This window comes from Gobio gobio, assembly GCF_949357685.1.
Source record: "Gobio gobio genome assembly, chromosome: 1".
Lineage (NCBI taxonomy): Eukaryota > Metazoa > Chordata > Actinopteri > Cypriniformes > Gobionidae > Gobio > Gobio gobio.
Window position 1 is genome coordinate 47487865 of NC_137097.1, and position 21472 is coordinate 47509336.

Consider the following 21472-nt stretch of genomic DNA (forward strand, 5'->3'; position numbering starts at 1 on the left):
CTTTTACATGTATTCAATGTAGCTATATAAATGATTTCCATTTGTTTAATTAAAAATGTATTTTAAAACATCTCCTAAAAGTCAGTGTGCAATTCAAACAGTGAATCCTATTAGCCTGTTTCTCCACTGATTACTGATTGGAGAAACTGATGCATGTCCAAAGAGGAGAGAAGAAGGTAGGAGGGTGCAGGAAAACACTCCTTTCATGCTTAAGTCTGCAAAGGAAACACAGAAACACCCTGTAGCACCTCGTACCCCGAGTGCGAGTGTGTTTGCGTCTACATACAGTATGCTAAAAACATTATAATTAGAGAAACACCCTCATCAGACTGTACATCAGAGCTGTCTATTTATCAACTGCAAAAGAAAAGTACACAGAGAGTTGGATTATCATACTAAACATGGCCAAAGTTTCAAGAAAACGAGTCGGACGTATGACGTATAACAAAGTATTTCTGTGCCAAATACACTCCTTCAGGGTTTGTATAAGTGTCGAAAAGTTTTTTCAGAGTATGGCCCTGTATGACGTCATAAAGGGCGGAATTCCTAGTATGGGCACTTCTCCCAGAAGAGCGCGATAAAACTGATAAAACTAAAGACTCTTCCGAGATATGCAGGATGCAATACTACTCAATGGATACTATAGATTAACATGAGATTGGCAGAAACTTTGTGTTGTGTACCCTTTAAAGTTTCTCTTTTGTTGATGGCAATTGGTTTAAGCGCCTCTCATTCTAAGTTTGGGAATATGGTTGCCGTATGTTACTTTCCCAAATATACGTCATCAGCTACCCACACAGCTGATGCAGAGATTTATGGCAAACCATGCCTCTCTGAGGCATTGAAAACACCAGATCATGAGTTGCTCATGTGTAAAAGGACACAGTGCCACGCTTTACTCTGAGACACAAAGAGCATATATTTAAGTAAATTGCAGACTTTGCGATTAGACAATCGCACTAAGCCATATCGCGATTTTGGTTTAAATCTGATTAATTGTGAAGCCCTAAGGTCTTTGTGTGAGTCATGTGGCCAGGAAAACAGCATTGTTATGATCAGTGCCAAAAGCTTATATGTAGCTGTCAACCCTCTCACTTGCTTACTTGATACTCTTGTTAATACACACAGAAACACAGCATCAGACTGTAAACAACCCAAAATCCAAGTGGTCTGGACCTTAATGTCATGGGAACTCAAACCATGCTGCTCTTATCTCAAAGGCCTTCTGTGTTTACAGAACTATTTTTTCTCAGATGGGTATAATACCATTCCTAATAATGTCCTGAACTAAGACAACATTGTTGGCAAGAGCAGTTCTTAGACTCTCAGTGGTGATTTTTTTCTTCAGCATTACTTACTAGAAGGCAAAGCTTTGTCCTTACTGCATTGCTCCGGGACTCGATGAGCTGAATGCGTTTTTTATTACGATCTAGTGCGTGACTTTGATCTGGCCTCCAACTTCACAGAGTGCTGTGTCCTCTTGTGCACATTCAACAATTACTGAGCAAAAAAAGAGTGGAAAGTTGAATTCCCTTAGTTGAGGTAAACAAGAGCTTCTCCATGGTCAGTGGTACATGTATTTGAACAGAATCACTCTGTGTGTGCTGTTGCTGTGGGTAATCACACATTTATCTTGAATGTGAAACTGACCTACAATTTTCATATAGGTCACTAAAGCTAATGTCTTCTCTGCTATCTTTTTCTTTAGAATGCCATGGTGTCATTCAAGGAGCTCTGCGGTCTGACTCCGGCAGCTAACATGAAACAGTGTATCCTGACTGTGTCCTCCTGGCTGATGAACAGTGAGCGTGCGATACGGGTAATGGTAAATCTCAGCGAGGCCTACCCCACCATGGAAGCCCATGGCCCCATTCCAGAGCTACTGCGTAAAGTGCTCACCGCTTATGACACGGTAAGGTGAAATTCAACAGCGTGACCCAAAGAGTACACAACGCAATGTGCTAGCACATGTGAACCATACAAATTAGGCTCTGGTTAAATACTGTAGGACACAACATGAGGGTAATACATAATAGTTCAGCTCGAATATTACATTAACTTGTTTAGTAGTTGTAGTGCAAAAATGAACAAAAATTATAGAAATGTGATACTGTGTTATGTGTATGCCAGGTTAAAGAGATGTGTTTTTAGTCTAGATTTAAACTGACAAAGTGTGTCTTCCTCCTGTACAAGGCTAGAAACACTATTCCAGAGTTTGGCTGATAAAAATATGAATAGGATCTTCCGCCTGCAGTTGATTTTGATATTGTAGGTATTATCAACTGGCCAGAGTTTTGAGATCGCAGTAGATGAGATGGACTAAATGCGTTAAGAGCGCGCTCTAGTACTGAGGAGCTAAACCATTTAGTGCTTTGTAAGTAATTAGCAAGATTTTAAAATGAATGCAATGTTTAATAGGGAGTCAATGCAGTATTAGTGTCCTGCATTTCTGCCCAAGCCCGACGGGTCCCGACTTTTTTACGCCCCTAGGGCCGGGCTTCGGGCCAATTTTCACGTCATACCGCAAACGCGGGCCGGGCTTCGGGCCTTTTTTAGGCTTCTCCTTTGTTTTATATTTGAGACATTCATTAATTAAAAGAAACAATGAGATGTGCTGCGCTGGTGGAAACAACATGAGACCATGATACCGCGACTGTCAAGACTGGTTCGCACAGTGTTTGGAGGACGGCGCTATGCAACTCGCATCGCAACTCGCATCGAGTAAAGCAAGCCAGCACGCAAACTGCCGCAAGTGAAACTGAAAATAGGCTAAGTCTTAGATGCTCAAAAACACAATCATCTTCATTAAAACTAATGAGACTAAATGTTCTCACCAGTGCTTAGCTCGCTCGTTCTGATATTGCGGTCTTTGATCTTGAAATGAGCTGTTGAATGCAGCTCATATCTGTTGCTTTCGTTGACGTGAACTCCGTTGAATGTGCATATAGCGCGGGAATTGAAGATCGGATTTATATTCATTTTGCGGAGAGGTGTAAGGTAAGACAACCTGTATGTTTATTTTTATTTTTATTTGTTTAGATTGTATAGCCCGTTTTGCTTGCGAGCGCCATTGCGAACAGCAGCCTGCCTCAGCTTGTCAAAAAAAGATTTATGGCTAAACGTTTAAACTAACATTGTCCATGTCTGACTTTTATTTTTATCCACCCTATTACACACTGTTGCAGCCATTAAAATAGTTCAGTTTTGTTTTTAATGTCAAAGTAGTTATATTTTGTTTCATTTCATTATTTAAATTAATTTAGAAAAATGTTTGAAGCATTTTTTGTGTGAGCTGCAGATGTGAGCTGCATTTTATTCATCAGCTCATTTCAAGATCAAAGGCCACAATAGGAGAAAGAGCGACCTAAGCACTGGTAAGAGCATTTAGTCTCATTAGTTTTAATGAAGATGATTGTGTTTTTGAGCATCTGAGACTCACTTTCAGTTTCACTTGTGGCAGTTTGCGTGTTGGCTTGCTTTACTCATTTGCGGTGATGCGTTGCATAGGGCCGTCATATCTGACTACAACATGTCCTATAGCCTATAACATACTCTTACACGTTTATTTTGTAACAATTTGCCTGGAGTAAAATGTACATATGTGGTTTAAACAACCAGATGCATTTACACTTGTTCAGTTTCGTCTGAAATGCATCCCAGACCACCTTTTGAATTGGTTTGTTTGAGTGATTGGAAGAATTTCGGAAGGCATTTACAACTGGTCTTTTCACAATGGGATAGATATCTGATGAGAGAAATCGAAAGGAGTGAGCAGTTGTAAAAAGGCCATAACTCTTGCGGCTGCGCTGAAGGAGCGCTCGCTACTGTTGCTGGTGGGGACACAGCGCGAGCCAGTCTCGAGAGTCGCGGTATCATGGTCTTGTGTTGTTTCCACCAGCTCAGAACATCTCATCGTTTATTTTATGAATGAATGTCTAAAATATAAAACGAAGGAGAAGCCTAAAAAAGGCCCGAAGCACGGCCCGCGTTTGATGTATGCCGTGAAAATTGGCCCGTCAGGCTCGGGCTGAAATGCAGAGCTCTAACCTGTCTGTCTCAAGTCCGCTCAAGTCCCCTCTCGATGCATCCTCGATAAAAGGGGCGGACCAAGGACACATCCGGGGATTTGAACTGTACTTGGCTAGATGTTAACTTTGAATTAGAACAGTACTTTTGCAGCGACTGAAGACATTTCACAAGTCCACGAGAACACAAGTACAGACAAGAACGCATATTGAGAAACGGCCAAGGATTAAACAAGGGGGCGTGGTGTAGGGAAACAAGGAGGTGGGACTAGAGGAACACATGGCCAACACAAACAAAGACAGAGCCATGTGGTCAGACACAAGACAAACAAAGAAACATTGCACAAAGACAAGACTGACAGGACCCTGGCAGTTTTCTATATGTATTTGTTTTATATTTTTATTTATTTTATTCATACTGTACTCAATTATAAAGCAAGATATATATACATTTCTTAATCCAAATATTTATTTATATAGTTATACCACAGTACCTGTGTTTATAAAGCTGTGTTTATGAATAGCCATCATAGCCTACAGCAGAATAACTGCAACATTCTGCTCTTTCTTGCTTGTTCATTCATAATGGGACTTTACTACAACAGATTAAATTCTGCAAAGATGTGAGAGTGTTTGATTGTATTACACACCCTCCCTGCTCTATCACACCCTGCTGTGTATTTTTTTTCTTTCATGGCACAATTCCATTTTGATATGAGGAACAGGCGTCCTCATATATAATGTATGCACGGATATGCTGTGCGTGTACAGGTATATGTGGTTTATGAAGACACAAATGTGTATAATGACTCGGGTATTACAAAATAAACATGGTTTATGAGGACACGTAAACCAAATGGCTCTGCACGAAGCACATCTCATCTGGCACATCTCAATGCAGCTCAATCTCTTCTGTCAATACAGCTTATTACTGAGTGTGTGTGTGTGTGTGTGTGTGTGTGTGTGTGTGTGTGTGTGTGTGTGTGTGTGTGTGTGTGTGTGTGTGTGTGTGTGTGTGTGTGTGTGTGTGTGTGTGTGTGTGTGTGTGTGTGTGTGTGTGTGTGTGTGTGTGTGTGTGTGTGGGCATGTTTTTGTGAAATATCAGGACACAAATGTGTATAATGACATGGGTATGACATAGGTATTACAAAAAGAGGGTGAAATATGACGTTCCCCATGTCCTCACTTTTCAAAATGCTTATAAATCATACAGAACAAGGTTTTTTTTCACAGAAAGTGAACTGCACAGTCTCCTGTGAGGGTTAGGTTTAGGGACAGGGGCAGTGTAAGGGGATAAAAAATACGGTTTGTACGGTATAAAAAGCATTACGCCTATGGAATGTCCTCACATTTCACAAAAACAAACATGTGTGTGTGTGTGTGTGTGTGTGTGTGTGTGTGTGTGTGTGTGTGTGTGTGTGTGTGTGTGTGTGTGTGTGTGTGTGTGTGTGCGTGTGCGTGTGCGTGTGCGTGTGCGTGTGCGTGTGTGTGTGTGTGTGTGTGTGTGAGTTTGAGCTTCTCTGGGGAGGGCATGCCTGATCTGGAAGTCTCACTTCCTGATGAGACCTAACTTCCTGTTTCCTGTTTTTGGTTTCCTATAGATGATCCAGACGAGTCGTACGCTGATCGAATCAGCCGATGGCGTGTACTCTAAACTTACACAAGCACAGCGAGCAGGTATCGTTGCATAAACACACACACACACACACACACACACACACACACACACACACACACACACACACACACACACACACACACACACACACACATACAGTACACATTTCAGTAAGATTAACAGTGCAAGTGCCGGTTGATCATTTAAATACAGTACTTCATAATAACAATTATGCATTGTTAATGACTGTAATGTTTTTGTCTGTTTACTCATGGAGCAACAGGAAGCATACACTTTTGCACACACACAGATATTTTTTTGCACAGTTAATAATCAGTGTACCCCTTGATAATCTATTTTGTATTTTTTAAAGTTAATTATTTTCCAGTGCACAGTAGAAAGCTATGTTTTTCATCTCTTTTGCATGTTTTTGAAAAACATTTTAATCATCTGACCTCGTGGAGAGTATTGAATAGCCTGGGGGCTTTTTTGTACCCACTATTGGCATAAAACACACATACCAACAGACACAATTTTCTATTATTTTGAAGTGATGCAAGGGGGCTTGTGCCCTAAAGCCTACTACTGTGTTCACATAGATAAATCCAATATTTGAGAGAGAAGCATATGTTGAAAAACATAACTTTTTTATTATAAATTAATAAAGTGATACACCAAAAGGGGTCATACAATGCAGTGATTATACAGTGGAAAAGGCCCAGAATCACATTAGACTTTAAAAATGCACATATTTTTAAGACACAGCAGAGAATAGGTTATGATATCACTCTTTAGGGCTTCTGTTTTTAATAATAAAATTGAAAAAAGTAGCACACTCCAGTTCAAAAAAGAAAAGGCTGCATTTATTTGATCAAAAATACAGTAACAAGTATAAATTGAGAAATATTATGACATTTTTATATATTATATTTATTCCTGTGATGGCCAAAGTGCATATGATGTAATGATACATTTAGAATTTGTTTTGTATGTAAATCAATTTAATGCATCCTTTCTGAAAATTACTGATCTCACTGATCCCATACTTTAGAATGGAATGGTAACAAAGTTCACAAAAGTGTAACTGTTGTACACACAAAATGTGATACTTCAGTACATGAGATTTTGTTGCTGGTCTCTGGCTTATGAACATGCTTATGAATGGAAGTCAATTGAGTTCAATATCTAGTGTGACTGCGGCCTTATGCATGATACAACACAATTAAGTCTGTAATTATTATCGATAACAATGTGAAATAAACCCAAATCTTCTGCCAAGAACAATCAGTTTTATAACATTCCGTCAGACTCAGAACCCCTGGTTGGCTATGTGTCACCATGTTAATGGAAAAGTCTGCTTTAGAGAGCAATAGAGTGTCAGTAAATAAACAAGGTTGGCGTGTTCTAGCGCTGTCTCCTCGCCCACTCTTTCTCATCTCGTTTTCTTCCCTCCATCTATCTCGCGCCAGTGGAGAGGTTGAATCATGCCTCTGCTAATGACCTTCTCTGCTCTTACTGGTTTTGGCTCAAAAATAAACACGTTTCTAGCACTCGCCGTCTCTCACATTCTGCCGTGCGGATCAGGACTTGTCCAGCTGAGTGTCACAGCTGCCGATCTGAACCTTAATTAGCAGCGTGAGGGGAGGGGCGCAGCTGTTTGAGAGAGATGGAGAGCTGTGGAAGGCGCTGATAGCCTTGTAAAGCACCTCGCCATTCTAATAAACACTTCGGTCAAACTCTGCTAATTAAAAGTGAGTTAAGTAATTAAGATAGAGAGGATTGAGAGCTAGGACAAGTATAACTGTCCGTTCCTGCTCACATCTTCAGATGATTATCGTGTCCCATGGTTGCCTAAGGCAAGGGTCTTCAACCCGGGGGTCCTTAGCGGTAGTGCAGGGGGTCTGCCAATTAATGTTTAGATTAAGTCAAATTCTAAGCACCCTCAAATGAAAGCAAGAGCACAATTAGTAGATACTGTTATAATGTCATATTGAAGAAACAGATTTGGCAAACACTTCAGTGCGTATTTGCGTTTGCTCTCTAATGTTTTTCTAATGTAATTGAACGTCTAATGTTTCTATTTATGTGTTTTTGCAGCAGTGAGAATTGGAAATGTTTGTTGATCTCTTGAATGCTATGACCAGTCAAAGCTGTTTGATTTATGTACATTTTATGTCGATATTTCAAATGTTGCGAAAAACTAGTTTTAAAACACTTTTTGTCGAGAAAAAAACTCAAATTAATGTGGTTTCACATGAGATAATTAGCCTGTACAGCGTCCGCATTTGTTGCATTGCTCCGTTAAAGCACCGTTTCTCTGTAGTTCAAGGGCACATTAAATCTATTATATTCATATTATTAAATTGTATATCAAATTATTTATTACTATTGGTAAGAATAAGACGTTACCTCTTAAACATCATTCATCCTTATTTTTGTAATGTCATTTTGTCTGTTTTTTACAAATAAAAGTTAATCAGACAAATAATAGCTGCACCCGTTTCTGAATATTGCTTAATGATCAAGTACTGATCTAAACATAATATTTACAATATTAACAATTTAATAATATATAATAAAGTTTTGTTTTAAATGGATGAGGAAAATATAGCACCCTGAAAATGGTGCATCTGTCAAAATGAAGGAAGGAGTTTCCAATGCTGGCAAAAAGAAAGGTAAGGTACTCAACATGTTACTTCTGTACCTGAATTAATAAAATGAATGTCAAATCACGATTTCATGGTCAGAAGCTGGCTACTTGACAAATGAAAATCCCAAACATGACACTTGTGAATAAAATCATTTTATAAATACAATTTAATACAATTTTATCTCAAACAAATAAGGAAAATCAAGTGGGTTGATTCCAAAAAAGCTCTAAACCAATTTTTGAATTGTTAAGACAGCATCAGTTAAGCTATAGACCATTTAAAAAAGTTAAATATAGGCCGACACAAATAAAAGCTGCATCTGTCTCTAAATGAGTTCACAAAACCGCGACTGGCTTGACTGAATGTTATGGACCCTAAAATTTTGCATACAAATGAGCTGCCGTGTGTCCAAACCCATGAGATTCGTCACATAAATGCAGTCCTGTCAGACAAGCTGTCCAACTACGTTGTGATTTTTGATTTCCTAATATTTAGTAATAGGCTTAATATTTGTGAAAATAGTAAGCAGTAAACTGATGAATTTCAATTGTCTCATTATTTTCTGCATTTTACAAATATTTGGGATGCAAAAAATGGATTGAAACTTGGCTATTGCGTATTTAAGTTTCTCTGTTTCTCACATTGTCCGGTATTGTTTGTGCTGTATGCACACCGTTTGTTTGTGGTTGACCTGGTGATTCATCTGAAATATTGTGATACAACACGTCGGATGGATGGATGGATGGATGGATGGCTCGATGGATAGATGGATGTTTCAGGCCTAACTCTCACACTTAACGGAAATACATATGTGTCTGTATGCATTTAAACACACACACACACACACACACACACACACACACACACACACACACACACGCATGAATCTAAATATAACTGTATAAATGCATACAGTTTGAGCTCATAATAATCTTCTTGACATGTCGATATTCCCTTTGCAAGCGCTTCATCATCTACGACTGCTATGCAACACCACCCGTAACTAACACGATCTTTCTTTCACTTCATTGCAATCACTTTATCCTGTTACTTTAATCCTGTCCTTCATTTCTTCCCTTAATCCTTTTCTTCATCCATCTCTTTTTCTCTTTCCCTTCATCATGACACCTCCGACTCAAAGATTCCATCCCACACGCAAACATGTCACATCCGGTCGTCCAATCAGGAGGCTACCTATTGTAAGAGGATCACCATACATCACCATTGCCATAGCAACCACATTAAATGTAACAAGGCAACTTTGTCTGTCATTAAACACTCTCTCATCTGTATCAAACTTCAAAGGCTCTCAGACACAAACACATGTAGCTGTCCTCTCATTCGGTGACAGCTCAGAAAGGTACCGGCAAATCTGCTGTCATTTGCAGCCCTATTACTCCTTCCTTTTCACAAGCCCAAGCTGCAGATGAGCTCACTTAGATAACAATGTTGTACGAATACTGAGCAAATAAACTTGAGCGAGCATGGCTGTCCTCGTTTACAGCTGTGGCCTCAGGGCTAGTGTAAAGTCATATGAATGCATAGCACCTACATCCGCTTTTACTTAAAAAGAGTATTTATGACTAGCTTTGCCAGCCTTGCAGTAGCAGCATCTCCTGGCATAAATTCGGCTTTGGCTGTGGATATGAGAGGAGCTGTTCTTGGAATGTATCCCAGCTGAGCGAAGTAGATGGTGGGCAGGTGTTGGGGAATGTTTTAACACCCTCAGGCTTATGCCCGGAGAGAGTACCGTCTGAACTTGCACACTCTCAGACATTTCTCTTACACATGTGCACTAGCTGCTGTAGCTAAGAGCCCACATCACATCTAGTGTTTCATTCAGTATGTCACAAGTGTATGTTATGAAACGTGTGTGTGATTGGAGCACCACTTTTCTGTAGAGTTTAGATTCTCTGGCCGAGCCCGAACTTGACCCGACCCGACCGGCAGGCCAATATTTACCGCCACTTTCCTCGGGCCGGGCACTTGATCAAGCATTTGTGTTTTTTTAATCATTACTTTATTAGACTAATTGGGTGGGCAGAAACCTATGCCATATATATATTTTTTAGCAAAGAAAGAACTAATAGGCCTACTACAACTAAGAAACAAATGTGTACAAAGTTGCACAAGACAGGATTAGTCTAAAAATGTGTGTTAAACTCGCAGCACATGCAGTGATGAAGCGCAGCATTTAGAACAGAAACGCTCTGAGATGCCTTCATGAGCTGCTCGCGTGAACAGTGCGCTTTGCTTAAATATTTATTTTCGTTTTGAATTGTTTCGTTTAAAAGTAGACATTCCAAGCTTTCTATACACATATTTCTCATGTCTGTGAGGTAAGTATTTGAAACATTGATTCAAATTAAGATACAATTTACTTTAAAGAAAGGCTTTCTACAAAACTTAAGTCCAAATCATTTCTGACCCACTCGCATCTTTGCACTTTTCATAATCAGATGAAATTAAAAAATAACATTATAATATTAAAACATAAATATGAAACAAAATACATTGTTTAATGGCTACAACAAGTATAGTAGGCTACAGTACAGATAAATGTCATGTCTGAGCGGGATTTGAGTGAAGGTCATTTTACCGGTGAGCGGTTCATGAGTGGAGCGCGCTGGCATAGAGCGGATAATTGAGCTGTACACCGGTCCCCTTTGCTCATTACAGGCTTGTTCTCGTCAGAACGCCCACGTTTTAAAAAAATGGTTGGGTTAAAATCGGGCTCGGGCTCATAATGCCAGTTAATGTTTCAGGCCGGGCTTGGCTCCAACACAATGGGGGACACAAATAGGTTTGGGCTTGATTTTTTTTTAGCCCGATCTTAGCTCTACTTTGCTGTTGCTTCTTATAAGCGTTGTCATATTAATGGAAGCCTGTTAAAAAATTAAGAAACAGTCGGAGCTGATAGCCTCTTGGGCCGAGCTCCGGCATGGGTTCGAGTGCTGGCTCGCAAACCTTTTTCTCAAATCCGCCCCCTCTCTCTCCCACTTAGCTTCCTGTCTACACTATACTATCTAAAAAGGGAAATAAATCTATAAAAAAGTAACTTTTTGAGATATAAAGTCACAACATGTAAACTGGAAAAGGATTGTGCCAGAATTCACCAACAGAAAGTACCATGGTATTCTCTGAAGTACTTTGGAGTATCATGTAAATACCAGTAATCATTTAATTCCATGGTTTATATCAAAGCACCATGGTAATGACATCTGATACCGTCACATGTGCTGCCACAGTAGAAGGGATTGATGGCTATTAGCACAAAATTGTCTTTTGTTTACTAGGCATTTGTTTGATGAGTCGTCTGATATAAACTGTTCTAGTTGAGAGATCATTTGTGCCACTTTTGTTAGATTTTGTCAACATAAGCACTAAGCAGCGGTTCTTTATCTGCCTTCAGATTGGCTTACTTTCTAACACTTAGATGCTGCTAACAAACGTTTTTGAATCGTACACTCTGCCTTTCATCAGTTCTATTGTTTGAAGCAGATACTTTTTTCACATACTATTTGCATTTTAGTACATCCATCTGTCCATCCATCTATTCGTCACAGTGCTCTGTTTGTTTTTTCCTGTCTCTGCTATGAATGATATATGGAGTGAGTCACGACTGCGATTCTGGTGCCCTGTGGCAGCGTGTCAGAAAAAAAAACAGCTTCTAACAATAACAACACGCCCATGTTACTCTGTGATGTCTTTGCCCATATGTTTACAAAGCATATTCTTTAGATTCACGTTATGCTGGCTAGGAATTATTGTCTGTATCTTTCATAAATGCTGTAACAAATGTTGCTTGATTGGACTCTTAGGATTGGACTTTCATGAGGATCTGCATCGAATTGGGGCAAGAGAAGGACTGAAAGGGAGGAAGTTACAGAAGGCCATGGAGAGTTACGCTTGGAACATCACTGTGCTGAAGGTTTGTACCTTTTTTGTATATTATGGACTGAGGGATGTATATACCAGGGTCTCCTCTTCTTTATCTTATTTAGGACAAGGTAAAACACTTTTGTATAGGGGATAATCATTACAGGGTTACTAATAGGTTTGCTTTCAGTGCTACTGCTCAAAGTGTTTCCTGGCAGGCAGCTCAACCACAACCAATCAGATTTCATGCTAGTCGAGACCACAATTAAATAGCTTTTGTCTTGATATCATTGTGTACCTTACAATGTAGATGATATTTAAACCTGCACTCTAAAGCAATGGAACGGAACATGATCATTTATATTATTAATATGTGTGTAGATTATGAAAGACATGAAAATCAGTGTATAGTGCAATTATATCCATGTTTAATATTATTGCTCATACAAAAGTTTTGCCAAATATAGTATTTATTGTCCTTAAAGTGCCCCTATTATGGTTTTTCAAATATTTCCTTTCATGCAGTGTATAATATCGCTGTTTGTGAATGTAAACATTCTGCAAAGTTGCGCGATAAAGAAGTAATTGTCTCCTAAAAGAAAGAATCGACTCTGAATCTCCTAAACGAAGTTGTTTTGAATCTCACTATGTGACGGTTCACTAGAACAGACGTTTGCATAATGCCCACGAACAACTTGACACGCCCAGAAACACATAATTTTACTGACGACTGCTTCTCAAATCTTGGAGTTCAACATAGGATTCGCAAAACCCTTGCTCTTGAAAGATTGGTAATTACTCAGTTTGTTTGGACCAGCTTGCTCCTCAGAATTACAACCTGTTAGTATTATTAATTATCGATGTTTATATTTTCTACTTTTGTGTTTTATATTGTGTAGGTCTCCAGCTAACCGGCTAACTCCTGTTATTACTGTCTTACTGAAATACTTTTGCTAATCAGCTGTGGGCCACTATTACCTAAAACTGTGTTTGTTAATGCAGATTGTCTATCATACTTTCTACTTTGAGTAAAGATAAAGGGTGGAGCAAGATTTGTTTTGCAAACATTAATGTTACATCAGTCATTCACATTAGTGCTTGGCTAACATCAATATAACATATTGATACAGTTTCCGCATATGCACCGCAATAAATTAGAAATATATACACACACATCAGTTTGTTGATGGACATACTCTTGTTAATGCTGATGGTGAGGAATTACAGTTGATACATTTCATAATGTACCTCAAATTGAGTAGCGTATCACTACAAAGTCCTGCTCAAGTCGTCAAAACAAAATTTGGAACATTTAAAATAGCATAATAGGAGCACTTTAATATGGCATAACATTATGACCCCTGAAGGTGTGCTGTGGTATCTGGCACCAAGATGTTAGCTGCAGTTCCTTTAAGTCCTGTAAGTTGCGAGGTGGGGCCTCCATGGATCGGACTTGTTTATTCAGCACATCCCACAGATGCTCGATTGGATTGAGATCTGGGGAATTTGGAGGCTAAGTCAACACCTAAAACTCGTTGTGCTCCTCAAACCATTCCTGAACCATTTTTGCTTTGTGGCAGGGCGCATTATCCTGCTGAAAGAGGCCACAGCCACCAGGGAATACCGTTTAAAGGGTGTATGTGGTCTGCAACAATGCTTAGGTAGGTGGTACGTGTCAAAGTAACATCAACATGGATGGCAGGACCCAAGGTTTCCCAGCAGAACATTGCCCAAAGCATCACACTGCCTCCGTCGGCTTTCCTTCTTCCTATAGTGCATCCTGGTGCCATGTGTTCCCCAGGTAAGCCACGCACCCGGCCATCCACGTGATGCAAAAGAAAACATGATTCACCAGACCAGGCCACATTCTTCCATTGCTCTGTGGTCAAGTTCTGATGCTCACATGCCCACCGTTGGTGCTTTCGGCATTGGACAGGGGTCAGCATCGGCACCCTGACTGGTCTGTGGCTATGCAGCCCCACATGCAATAAGCTGTGATGCACTATGTATTCTGACACCTTTCTATCAGAACCAGCTTTAACTTCTTGAGCAATTTGAGCTACAGTAGCTTGTCTGTTTGATCGGACCACATGGGCTTTCACTCTCCACGTGCATCAATGAGCCTTGGCCACCCATGACCCTGTCACCAGTTCACCACTTTTCCTTCCTTGGACCACTTTTGATAGATACTGACCACTGCAGACCGGTAACACCCCACAAGATCTGCAGTTTTGAAGATGCTCTGACCCAGTCGTCTAGCCATCACAATTTGGCCCCTTGTCAAACTCGCTCAAATCCTTATGGTTGCCCAATTTTCCAGCTTCTAACACATCAACTTTGAGGACAAAATGTTCACTTGCTGCCTAATATATCCCACCCACTAACATGTGCTGTGATTAAGAGATAATCAGTGTTATTCACTTCATAATGTCATAATGTTATGCCTGATTGGTGTATATATACACCATATATCATGGATATATATATGGATCATGTGACACTGAAGACTGCAGTAATGATGCTGAAAATTCAGCTTTGCCATCAAAGGAATACAGTACATTTTAAAATATATTACAATAGAAAAAAAGGTTAAATTACAATATTACTATTTTTACTGTATTTCTAAACAAATAAATTTTGCCTTAGTGAGTAACAATGGCAACTCTTTTTTCAACATTAAAAGTGTTGTGTGTGTATAAATAGAGGTTATTAGTTTTTGAACATTAGATGACTGTAATGCATTGCGATATACTGTGCATACATACCATACAGTAGTAAGAAAGATAATTAACCAGCGGTGATGCTCAAGGGCCTTTCCAGTCTTACCTATTAACCCACCAAAACTGTGATAGTTGAGTTGTGCACATTGTTAACAGCATCATCTGACATCTTTATCTGTAGATCTGGCAACATGCTAAAACATAAGATCGTCATAAAGGGAAAATATCCTCTTCCCCCACTCTCCCCCTTCTTTCCCTCCCTCTCCGTTTAATCACTCTTTATCTCTCTGCAGATGTGTTGATATATTTATGGTGTTCATGATAAGATAAGCTTCACTAAAGTGCCATGTTTTCTAACAGATTAATTGTGTCCATACTTATGTAAACAGATAAACCAGACACATTGAGAACAAAGATTAGATGTCACCTTTTGTGTGCGATAGTGTTAATGAAAGTGTCAAATTGCGGAACAACAATACGGATGGGTCTCTGGTGTTGTTGTGGATTTAATTGCTGTGTCAATGGCAATTTGTTCTTGTTGAAATCTCAAGGTTTTAGAATATCTGTGTAGTATATTTAATAGCAATTTTTTGTATTTAATATAAGTATAGAGAGCTTTTTTGTGAAAATAGGTTTGTGTGCCATTGCAGAACAGGTATGTAGCACATGGGTGTGGGGCAGATTTTTGTCTTAATTAAGCCTTTAATTTAATTAGATGACTAAAGCACTAAAGACCTAAAAGGGATTGAACCGTGTGTTTCTGGCATAAACCTTCCTGTTTGTGTGTCCTAGTGTACATGAGCTGATTTATTTACTTCTGTTCCACATACACATGCCTGAATGCAGTAAGCCAAACTTGAAATGTATTAATGTCCCTGCATTAGATCAGTGTTTCTTAAACCCTACTTAAAGTATAAAGGCAGAAATATATTTGTTCATGTACTGTATATATAGACTCTTTTGTAAGTCACTTTGGATAAAAACATCTGCTTAATGTTAATGTAAAATCCATTTATGCTGAGTGAAAAAAATATTAAGTGCAAAATAAATAATTGGATTTTATATTGTCAATGCACAACAGCAATTATTAAAGGGGTCATGAACTGGCTTTTTTCATACTGTTGTCTGAGGTCAACTTACAACATTTGCATGGTTTTTACATTCAAAAACATCATAATGACTAAGTAATAGGCTATTTTCTACCCTGGTTTTGAGCCTAGCTCTTGAAACACTCGGTTTTTATGAGTGTGACGCATTGAAGACTCGGAAGTAAACGCCCACTGCTATGATTGGATAACAGTTTTGCATATTATAATGAGCTGCGACTCCCCCATCAGTACACGTGGGGAATTGTTTTTAAAACTTCCAATGTGGAAAAAAAGCAACCGGAATGATACGCCAATAGGGCTCGCAAAATGTCTTTATCAAACAAACACAATGATTTATCTCTCATCCACCCGCAATTAATTGGAATGTTATTTTTTATTACTTGGCCCGCCCGATCAGTGGATATAACCACGAACCGCGCATCACTAACACACACACAAGCCAAGTACATGCATCAGCAAAACTTCACTGCAGACAAATCAGCATGTTCAAAACTTTCGCGATTGTATTTTTCCTTCAAATAACAAGCCAAGAGTGAACAATGCGCATTAAGAAAAACATTTTTATTTCACTATTTAAGATAGCCCGTCGGGCAGGCCGGTGATACATTTTGGTAGCCCAACTGGAAAACACATTAGCCCCGGGACGTCGGGCTAGCGATTTTGCAAGCCCTGGCCCATACATTGCAGGACAATGAACCAACAATACCTCAAATACAAAGGATACTCCAGCCTGTGACAGCATGGTAATTATGTTTAGTTAGACACGTACACATAATCAGTAGATGTCAAATGATCTGTGACAATGCATACTATAACATATAAAAAAACATGTTTTACCCACACAAGTATGTTGCACCATTCCTAGCGTTTTTTAAAATCTCATTCTGTCTGCAAATCCAGTCTCTTGTTTACAAAAGAATCTGCAGTGAAATGAAGCTAACAAACACGCAATGTCTTACCCATGTGAGCTGGAGCTTCATTCAAAATAAAAATCAACCGCATTCCTAATTTTGGAATCCGAAGGAAGCTTATGCAGCAATGTGTTTGTAGTAAAGGTTGTTTGTACGGGAAGAAGGAGGCGGGAACCGGCGGACATTCAAAATAACTTTTAATTAAACAAACACAAACTAAAATGGCGGCGACAGCCCCTCGCGGACGACTGTCGCCTACATACAAATAAACACAAAATGAAAATAAAAAGCTGCAGCCCCTCACGGACGACAGCGAACACAAAATAAAACATAACACAAAATCCAGGCCTGGTCCTCTCTCGTCCCTCACTGTCGTCGCTCCTCCTTTATACTCCCTCACTCCTCCGCAAGGGCCGAGATCGCTGCGGCTCGCAGCTGGCACTCATCCTCTCTGATGAGCGCCGCCTCGTCCCGCCCTCACGGTCCCTCGGCCTCGCTGCTCGCCACATACCCCCAACGCCCTTCGCAGGCCGGGGGGCACTCCCGAGTCTGCGCTCTACTCCCCCCCCCCCCCTTCCCGGGGGGCGATCACGGCGGCCGCGGGACCTGGGGGTAAGAACAGCGAGGTGAGAGAACAGAGCGGGGAGCATGAGGAGCGACAGAGACGAGAGAGTGGAGAGAGGAGAAAAAAAAAAAATTTCTGGTCCGGTTCCCAGACACACTGCCGCTCGGTCCTCAGCCAGCCGAGAGGCTCTTCCTCGCGGTGCCATGCGGTGGCACTGGACGCTCGGTGGACGGCCCGAGACTCCTCCGCCCCCTGGCGGCCGGCGGTGGCTCCTCCTTCTGAGGGCGGCCGGAAGCGAGTCCCCATCCCGCGCTCCCTGCTCCTCCCCTATGCGGCGGACGACAGCAGGCTCCGGCTCCAGGCAAGCGCTGGGGCCTGGTCCTCTCTCGTCCCTCACTGTCGTCGCTCCTCCTTTATACTCCCTCACTCCTCCGCAAGGGCCGAGATCGCTGCGGCTCGCAGCTGGCGCTCATCCTCTCTGATGAGCGCCGCCTCGTCCCGCCCTCACGGTCCCTCGGCCTCGCTGCTCGCCACAGTGTTCTTCCACAACCAGGCACTGCACGCTATTTTGTAATCTTCAACGGTATGTTTATTGCTTGGTAGCTCGATCCGGTTTAGAGCCACGTAGACCTATGTTATTTACCTTTACATGTCATGCACGAATCGGTGGGTGGGGCTACAGAATTAGGTGTTCTTCTTCTTCGGTTGAGGCAGCGTTTCACTGCACTCTGACATCACAGGGAGGCAAATTCACAGATCTCTCGTTTGATGAGCCGGCTGTCAATAAAAGCTTTTATCTTACTAAAAATTAAATTTTCAGCTTTGGAACTTACAGGATACTCTTATAGTACGATGACCTTTTATATATCAAAAGCTCAAGGGAAAGTTGATTTCTCAATTCATGACCCCTTTAAAATATTAGTAATCAGTACATTAAAATGATTGCATTAAACATATTTAATAAATATTTTATTTTAACATTTTAACTTTGACAGCCCTAATATATGGTATATACACTCACCTAAAGGATTATTAGGAACACCTGTTCAATTTTTCATTAATGCAATTATCTAATCAACCAATCACATGGCAGTTGCTTCAATGCATTTAGGGGTGTGGTCCTGGTCAAGACAATCTCCTGAACTCCAAACTGAATGTCAGAATGGGAAAGAAAGGTGATTTAAGCAATTTTGAGCGTGGCATGGTTGTTGGTGCCAGACGGGCCGGTCTGAGTATTTCACAATCTGCTCAGTTACTGGGATTTTTACGCACAACCATTTCTAGGGTTTACAAAGAATGGTGTGAAAAGGGAAAAACATCCAGTATGGGGCAGTCCTGTGGGCGAAAATGCCTTGTTGATGCTAGAGGAATGGGCCGACTGATTCAAGCTGATAGAAGAGCAACTTTGACTGAAATAACCACTTGTTACAACCGAGGTATGCAGCAAAGCATTTGTGTAGCCACAACACGCACAACCTTGAGGCGGATGGGCTACAACAGCAGAAGACCCCACCGGGTACCACTCATCTCCACTACAAATAGGGAAAAAGAGGCTACAATTTGCACGAGCTCACCAAAATTGGACAGTTGAAGACTGGAAAAATGTTGCCTGATATGATGAGTCTCAATTTCTGTTGAGACATTCAGATGGTAGAGTCAGAATTTGGCTTAAACAGAATGAGAACATGGATCCATCATGCCTTGTTACCACTGTGCAGGCTGGTGGTGGTGGTGTAATGGTGTGGGGGATGTTTTCTTGGCACACTTTAGGCCCCTTAGTGCCAATTGGGCATCATTTAAATGCCACGGCCTACCTGAGCATTGTTTCTGACCATGTCCATCCCTTTATGACCACCATGTACCCATCCTCTGATGGCTACTTCCAGCTGGATAATGCACCATGTCACAAAGCTTGAATCATTTCAAATTGGTTTCTTGAACATGACAATGAGTTCACTGTACTAAAATAGCCCCCACAGTCACCAGATCTCAACCCAATAGAGCATCTTTGGGATGTGTGGAACGGGAGCTTCATGCCCTGGATGTGCATCCCACAAATCTCCATCAACTGCAAGATGCTATCCTATCAATATGGGCCAACATTTCTAAAGAATGCTTTCAGCACCTTGTTGAATCAATGCCACGTAGAATTAAGGCAGTTCTGAAGGCGAAAGGGGGTCAAACACAGTATTAGTATGGTGTTCCTAATAATCCTTTAGGTGAGTGTTAGCCTGGGAAAACCCAGACAACTTCCGGCAAATTTAGATTTGCTCTGCAAGTAGTCTGGCAAAGAGCCCATTCAAACCCATTTCTAAACCCCAGAAATCGAGGCACCAATCAGAAACGTTGGGGCGGGCTTTACACGATGACGACAGCGCAGCGACAGTGAAGCAGATTCTGTACACTGACTACAAACTAAAGATGGATGCAGCAGTGGAACATCACTATCAGCTATCGCGGCTGTTTTAAGCGATTTAAACTTTCCCATTCCGTTAAAACCAGAGCAAAGAACAACACTAGAAGCCTTCATATCTAAAAAAGATGTTATCGCTGTCTTACCGACTGGATTCGGCAAAAGTCTGAAATAAGTTACCAGCTTGCTTGTCTTAGCGAGAGCCCTCTGGTAGTGTTAATGTTTCACAAAATATAGTTTTAAGTCCTTTTCAGGCGAGAATGTAGTTGTTTTTAAAGCTCAAATCTGTGGTTTATTTATAAAGAGAGCGCCTTTTTGAAAATTTGATCTGCCGTTTTTGGAGTTGTGAGCTCCAGTGAACCAGCGGCGCTCAATTGCTCATAAACCCCACCGAGAGGCGCCTTTCCTCGGCCAGTCTTTCTGCCGTCTGCCGCTGGCTCTGATGTGAAGATATGATTCGTCTTGTGTAGATCTAACGGCTGATCTTTGCTCTCATTAATCTATAATTTGTTCCCTGACAGATCGTTTTGTCTGAGGGCAAAGTGAAGTTTCATAACTTTATATTTGTAAGCTATTAAACTTTATCGTAGTCTCATAGCGCTGACTTTCTTTGACTGAATTGCTTTATGTATTGTATAGCTTCTTAAACCTTTTACTTATACTTTTAAAATGGATATTGATCACGCATTAAACTAACATTTAACAAAAAGAGACTGGATTTTGTTTTATGTCATATCTCATTGTATTACAGTGATAATCATAGCCTATATTATGCACACATATTACATGTTTTTATTTTTTAATGTAAACGAAAAGAGGCCGGGTTTTTTAAATATTTCGTTTTGTTATATACATGCATTGAAGATAATATGCATTGCCTTCACTACATTTGTGATTTTGTGTGGCTATAATATGTTTAATATTAACTATTACCGTCATCGGGAGTTCATTCTCCACGCAAGTCAGAAGTTCGCGTACAAAATGTCATAAAACACCACTGCCTCATTTCATAAAAAAACTAAACAAAAACTTACACATATTAGCCACACACATGTGGTTCAGGCAACGCGTAGTTAGGCCTACATTCATTATCTTATATATTTATAATAAAACGAAGTATAAAACACCCTGCCTCTTTTCGTTTACATTTTAAAAATAATTAAACATTAATATGTGGTTTAGGTAAGGTGACCAGATTTCTAAAATGTAAACCGGGGACATTTCCTATTTGAGAACACAAGCACAGACCATAGACAGTGGTACAGACAAGAACGCATATTGAGAAATGGCCAGAGTTTCAGATGTTTCTCCGTCGCTCTGCATACGTCATCTCCCTCATCGCTCTGATTGGTTTTAGGTCTATCCAATTGCGCCCAGAGACATTTGAGCGACGCCCGTTGGTGACGCCCCTTTGGAAATGATTTGTCTATGAAGCTTTGCCAGACCATAACTCAGTCACTACTGAGAATGGTCTGGTTTTAACCAGGCTAGGTGAGTGTATGTTAGGGCTGTCAAAGTTAAGATGTTAACTAAAATTTTGTACAGACCCCTTGCACTTTGTGGCTCCCCCAGTTTGACAAT

General features: G+C 40.5%; 1 protein-coding gene across 1 annotated transcript in view; it reads left to right on the plus strand.

Moving 5' to 3' along the window:
- The window catches only part of LOC307131806 (inactive phospholipase C-like protein 2), an 84159-nt gene that overhangs the window by 57258 nt on the left and 5429 nt on the right, over positions 1-21472 (plus strand). Inside the window, exons 3-5 of the mRNA XM_079825744.1 lie at positions 1709-1912; positions 5627-5702; positions 12116-12225. Coding sequence (XP_079681870.1) covers positions 1709-1912; positions 5627-5702; positions 12116-12225 — 390 coding nt within the window. The remainder of the gene's footprint in view (positions 1-1708; positions 1913-5626; positions 5703-12115; positions 12226-21472) is intronic.